The sequence below is a fragment of the Helianthus annuus genome, chromosome 7 (genome assembly GCF_002127325.2).
Source record: "Helianthus annuus cultivar XRQ/B chromosome 7, HanXRQr2.0-SUNRISE, whole genome shotgun sequence".
NCBI lineage: Eukaryota > Viridiplantae > Streptophyta > Magnoliopsida > Asterales > Asteraceae > Helianthus > Helianthus annuus.
In genome coordinates this window covers 142,139,908-142,146,570 of record NC_035439.2, presented here as the reverse complement: position 1 = coordinate 142,146,570, position 6,663 = coordinate 142,139,908, and the positions used below count along the sequence as shown (strand labels likewise).

General features: G+C 43.9%; 1 protein-coding gene across 1 annotated transcript; it reads right to left on the bottom strand.

Moving 5' to 3' along the window:
• Positions 1-704: 704 nt before the first annotated feature.
• LOC110868885 (17.6 kDa class I heat shock protein-like) lies at positions 705-1,430 on the bottom strand. Its single transcript, XM_022118150.2, has one exon. The coding sequence runs from the start codon at positions 1,374-1,376 to the stop codon at positions 915-917; it is 462 nt and encodes a 153-aa protein (XP_021973842.1). The 5' UTR covers positions 1,377-1,430; the 3' UTR covers positions 705-914.
• Positions 1,431-6,663: the final 5,233 nt, after the last annotated feature.

Sequence of the window (6,663 nt, the reverse complement as noted above, 5' to 3'; positions counted from 1 at the left end):
GCCATGTGTACTCGCGCGCGCATGCGCATGACTGCCACGTCATGCGCCGCATCACCCACCACTTGGTCCTTGCAACCATTGTGCTCCACCACGCGCGCGCGATCAAAAATACAAAGGCGGCTCTCAAGCGGCTCGCGGCGATGCGAGCGTGCGCCATCAAAGCGCCACATTGCGCCTCATCGCCCACGCCGCGCGCGCGCGCGTGCGGGTGCAAGTTAGGGTGCGGATGGAGAGTTCCACCTTAAATATCTATTTAAGTTCTATCTCTCCTCCTATGTGGGACAAGGTGCTACTTTCCCTTTAGTTTCAGCATCGAATGTTCCAAACACCCAACTTTGAGCATCAATATCTCATTCATCTTAGCTCCGTTTTAGACGTGGTTTAGTTCGTTGCGAAGCTCTTGCAACATAGAACATAAACCCACAAATAAATACATAAAACCCGCTTATTTTATTATATTTATTTTTAGTCCGAAATAGGAAAAAATCATTTTCCTATATTTGTGAAAAATACTATTTTCACATATTTTTCCAACATATATTTTATATAACTTAAAGTGTGTTCATTTTACTTTACTTTAGATTTATAATTTAAAATGTTACGTTTGACGAATAAAATCATTTTTCCTTGTATTATATTATACTAATTACTATATTTAATACAAATCTTCTTCCTTCACTTTACTACATAATCAACATCTAATCTAATCTAGATACAAATATAACACAACCTTTTATTCAAGCAAACATACATATATACATAATACATACATACAAACCCCACCTCAAAACACCACGAACCTATTACGTTTATTTCATTACAACATGCAAAACAAAGCTCCCAGCCTCACATAAGCGGGTCGGGGCGTCACGGTGAATGATGAAAAGTGGAGCACCCCTACCCCTGACACAAACCTACCCAGAAATATCAATAGCCTTCACCATCGGCTTCTTCTCCTCCTCCTCCTTAGGCACAACCACCGTCAACACACCGTTCTCCATCATCGCCTTCACCTCATCCATCTTCGCATTCTCCGGCAACCGAAACCGCCTAATAAACTTCCCACTACTCCTCTCAACCCTATGCCACGTGTCATCCTTCTCCTCCTGCTCTCTACACCTCTCTCCACTTATCTGCAACACCCTCCCGTCTTCCACTTCCACCTTCACCTCTTCCTTCTTCATCCCGGGTAAGTCGGCTTTTAACACGTGCGCCTCGGGCGTCTCTTTCCAGTCGATTCTCGCGTTCACGATCGCTGCGGTTTCCCGCGCGGGTTCGGTGGAGATGATCCCTTGGAACGGGTCCCATGTGTCTAGGGAGAATGGGTCGAATATGTTGCTTCTTTTGCTGGTGAAAAAGCTTGGAATGATTGACATGGTGAATGTTTTTGAGTTGTGAGTGTTAATGTGTTGTGTGAGTGGATATGAATGGTGGTATTTATAGGAGGGAAGTGTTGAGGTGGCTTCTGTTGGATATTGCCAACGTAGTAGTGTTCTGAAATATTCTGTACTTATCTGGACAGATAGAGAATAAGCTTTTTTTTCTACGGATTATTATGTGGAACTCTTAGTATATATCGTTTATAAATGTTTTATTTTTTATATAACTATTATTAAACACCCCGCGTTGCGGCGGGGGCGAGCACTAATGCCACACTACTGTCAGCGATCACCGACACTGAAGTTGCGGTGTTAATGCGAAGAAATTAAACCGAAACGTAAAACATAGAATAAAATTTGATCTAGGACCCGCGCGTTACGATGGACCCGCGTCTAGTTTTTCCTGTTTGAAATATTGCTTACGCTTCTCGACAACTTAAGACTCACGAAAGGAACAACACTATGCACGACTTGGAACTAGGAGCAGTGGTTTTTGCTCTTAAGATATGGAGACATTACCTGTACGGTACCAGGTGCACCATTTACACCGATCACATGAGTCTCGAGCATATCTTCAAGCAAAAGAAATTAAACATACGACAACGTCGATGGCTCGAACTCTTGAATAATTACGAATGCGCCATCAAGTACCATCCGGACAAAGCCAACGTCGTGGCAGACGCCCTCAGCCAAAAGGACACTACACCCAAGCGCGTGCGAGCACTACAACTTACCATCCAGTCTAACCTCCCTACTCAGATACGAGGCGCTCAGGTTGAAGCATTGAAACCAGAGAACATCAGGGCTGAGTCCCTATTAGGATCGAGACAGCGGTTGGAACAAAAGAAGACGGCGCTTACTATGTAACCGGGCGCATATGGGTTCCCCTTTATGGAAAGTTACGCGAGCTCGTGATGGACGAAGCCCATAAGTCCCGTTACTTAGTACATCCTGGTTCGGATAAGATGTACCATGACTTAAAGACTACATATTGGTCGCCTGGCATGAAAGCCCACATAGCAGCATATGTCAGCAAATGTTTGACTTGCGCGAGAGTCAAGACTGAGTATAAAGAACCAGCGGGCCTACTCCAACAACCAGAGATCCCGAAATGGAAATGGGAGCAAATTTCCATGGATTTCGTTACTGGCCTACCTAGATCCCAACGAGTAAATGACACTATTTGGGTGATAGTAGATCGATTGACCAAGTCTGCACACTTTTTGGCTATCAAAGAAACAGAAAAGTTCTCTACCTTGGCAGACATTTACTTAAAGGAAGTAGTGTCCAGGCACGGGGTGCCAACCTCCATTATTTCCGATCGAGACGCCCGTTTTACTTCTGAGTTGTGGCAAGCTATGCACAGATCCTTTGGCTCACGATTAGACATGAGCACCGCTTATCATCCGCAAACGGATGGGCAGTCTGAACGCAACATCCAAACCCTAGAAGACATGCTTAGGACATGTGTGATCGATTTTGGCAAGAGTTGGGAGAAGCACCTACCGCTAGTGGAATTCTCGTATAATAACAGCTACCACACCAGCATTCAGGCAGCACCCTTTGAAGCACTGTATGGTCGTAAATGCCGATCACCTCTTTGCTGGGCGTAAGTTGGTGACAGCCAGATCACAGGCCCAGAACTGGTGGTAGACACAACGGAAAGGATTACCCAGATCAGACAACGCATGGCGGCAGCTCGTGACCGTCAGAAAAGTTACGCTGATAAGCGTAGGAAACTGCTAGAATTCCAGGTTGGTGACCGGGTTCTACTTAAAGTCTCACCCTGGAAGGGTGTGGTTCGTTTTGGTAAACGGGGCAAGCTGAATCTGCGATATATTGGACCATTCGAAATTACCGAGAAGATCGGTAAGGTTGCTTATAGGTTGAACCTGCCAGAAGAACTGAGTGCGGTGCACAACGTCTTCCACGTGTCTAATCTGAAGAAGTGTCTGTTAGATGAAACACTCATAATTCCTTTCAAGGAACTCACTATTGACGAACGGCTACACTTTACTGAGGAACCGGTTGAGATCACGGATCGAGAGATCAAAACCCTCACACATAGCCAGATACCTCTCGTGCGAGTTCGTTGGAACTCGCGACGTGGCCTAGAGTTTACCTGGGAGCGGGAAGACCAGATGAAGCGCAAGTATCCCCAGTTGTTCCCAAGCGAAACTCCCAGCACTGAAGCTACAACCGAATTTCGGGACGAAATTCCAAACTAACGAGGGGATGATGTGACACCCTGTTGAAACGTTCTCACCTATACTAGCTTGACAGTGGCTGCCTTAACTTTCGGGACGAAATTTCTTAAAACTTGGGGATAATGTGACACTCTAGGTTTTCCCGAGTAACCCTCTTGTATTAGCAGTGTGTACGTATGAATTATTAAATGAAAGGTGTGAATTATCTTGATGTGTGATGTCGGGTTAAAATAGTCACATTTTTATAATAAATAGTGTGTTGTTAGTTCGTTAAAGACGTTAAGTTATATCGGTCGTGATACCTCTAACGAGTTTATGTATTTGATGGTCAATAGGTAAATAAAGAGTTTAACGAGGGAAACGATGTTGAAAAACGGAGTCGACAAGCTAACATGAGATGAGAAGCAAAAGAAAAGCAAGTCGTATGGCTCCCGCGACACGCGGCACGTGCTCAAAGATCTTCCGCGACCCGCCGAAGCAATTCACGTCAAATATCGGCCAAGAAAATAATGTGTTGGTCAAGATGTTCACCAAGCGACGCGCGGGGTGGCGCTAATGGTTCCGCAACACGCGAGAATTAATTAAAGTTGTCGGTTCGAATAAAAAGGGAAGTCGGCTAATTGGTTAAATTCCTCGACACGCGAGGGGGGTTTGGTTTACTTCCGCGTCACGCGGCTCACGGCATTCACGGGATTTCTTATGTAATCTCTAAATTTGATTATGAAAATCCATATTGAGAAGAGGCCATTCAAACCGTCACATGCAAAAGGAAAAGGACATTCTTTTATTAGTGGAGGACTTGGGTGATTTTATTCTTTCAATCATAGCCGACATACGAAAACCCTTATGCAAAATATATATATGGCATTATTCATGTAAAAAAGGGGATCGATTCGGCAGCCGTCTAACACAAAGAGTCAGGGACGAATTTCATTATTTTCTCACATCTCTCAAAGCTGATTATGATGTTGAACCAACTCGGGATGACAACCGAAGCGGCAAAGATCACCATGCACGGCTAAACTCCTTGTGACTTCCGTCCGGATGAACGTTTACGCGGTTTGACATAATTATTTGTTTTTCTGATTCTTGTAAACTGGTATATCTTGACCACTTGTGTTGGATTATTGGTAAACGTTTCTTGTGTTTGAATTACTTGTCATTTATTAAGCGTATTGGCAACTTTCTTGCGTTGTTAGCGGGTTGGTAAATTGGTGGGTAATTGATACAATTAAACGGGTTATTAGGTTGCATAGTGAATCTTAAAAACTATCCCTATTAACTAATCAAATTCATTAATTCCGAGGCCATGTCTATGTGGTGTTTCGAATCAGAAAACGGATTTTTATATTAAAACGGGTATTCGGGATTCCGGGTGGAGGTTACTTCTTCTTAATATTGATAACACTTTTCGTGACAAATTGTGTTTTCTTTTAAATCTACAAACAAACCCCCAATTTAGATAGTTAGATTTTAATTAATTTCTTTAACACTGACCACAAATTCCCCGTGGATACGATACCCTACTTACGCTATCTACGTAGTTTATTTAGGTTTTTGATTGACCCTTACGACAGTCATCAAAATGGCGCCGTTGCCGGGGAATTCGTGCGCTTAGTGTTAGTTTAGTAGTAGTTGTTTCTTTTATTGTTTTTGAAAAAATAAAAAAAAACCCAAAAATATTTCTTTTTGTTTATTTTTGTCTTGTTCGGTATTACGCTTCGTTTTCTTGTTTCCTTGTGTGCAGGTGATCTTTTTCATGCATACTCGGTTTTCAGGAAGATCTTCTCTGCTCTTGTTTGATCCCGAAATTGAAAAGACCGCACGCCAAAATCTGCTTCTTCGTTCAGCCTTGAAGGGAAAAGCAATTCAAACCACCATGAATCCTTCAGAAAACCAATCCACCCCACAACAGCAAACACCACAACAAACATCGACTACGGAATTGCCACCAATGCCACCACCTCCATTTACATCTGAACCACAAAAACAAACCACACCCATTGCACCATCATCAAGCACAACCACCCAACCAACCTCTGCTCCAACTGGAGAGTTTCATTTTATTGGTGGACCACTTTACTCTCTAGAAAGCCGATTACCACCACAGCCCGAGCCGTTGCGGGCCACGAATCAACCGAATATAATACCACACCCGAACCGGCCGGGTGCTATGTTTGAGCAAGTGGACAATAGGGCGAGAACAGAGACATGGGATGATGGTTATGGAGACGAGGAGTGGGGGATAAATGAGGGGTATATGGGTTATCCAGGTGGAGTTCAAAATCAGGCATTTAATCGTAATCAGCCGTTGTATCAGCAACATATACAGCCACGGGGAGTAGATGCTTATCAGACCCCGCCATAGGTTCATAGGGCACCGATTGCACCTCGCCAAAGACAAAGAGACCCTCGATTTCCGGATCCGAATATTCGAGGAGTTGAGAGCCACTTTAGGCCGCACATTGCTGAGCATGCATCCCCGATAGTGATGCCAGTAGCACCGGGTAATGTGGAACGTTCGTTTGAAGCAAAACCACATATTCTGAACATGCTACCTACCTTTCACGGGAAAGGTACTGAGGAGCCATATGCACACATAGCAGATTTTGAGGCAGTTTGTGGTATGATTGCTGGACACGGTTTCACGTCAGATCAGGTTAAGTTGGTATTATTTCAGTTTTCATTAAAGGATGCTGCGAGGGATTGGTTTACATCGTTGCCATATGCTAGCATTTATACATGGCAAGAGCTGCAGCAACAATTTTTGGATGAGTACTATACCCCGCAAAGAACTAAAACGGGGAGATTAGCAATTAGAGAGTTCCAACAATTACCGGGTGAGCTTCTTTACGAGTCTTGGAAACGGTTCAATCAATTGATCCATAATTGTCCTCACCACGGTATTCAAAGATGGGAGTTGATTACCGCATTCCACGATGGGATTTCAAATGAGGATAGACGGGATATTAAGGTTATCACTGTGGGTACCTTTTTGAGAAATCATGTGGATGTGGATTGGGACTACTTGGATATTGTTGCAGCGGATTCAAAGAGGCAAGCACAGTCGGATAGGA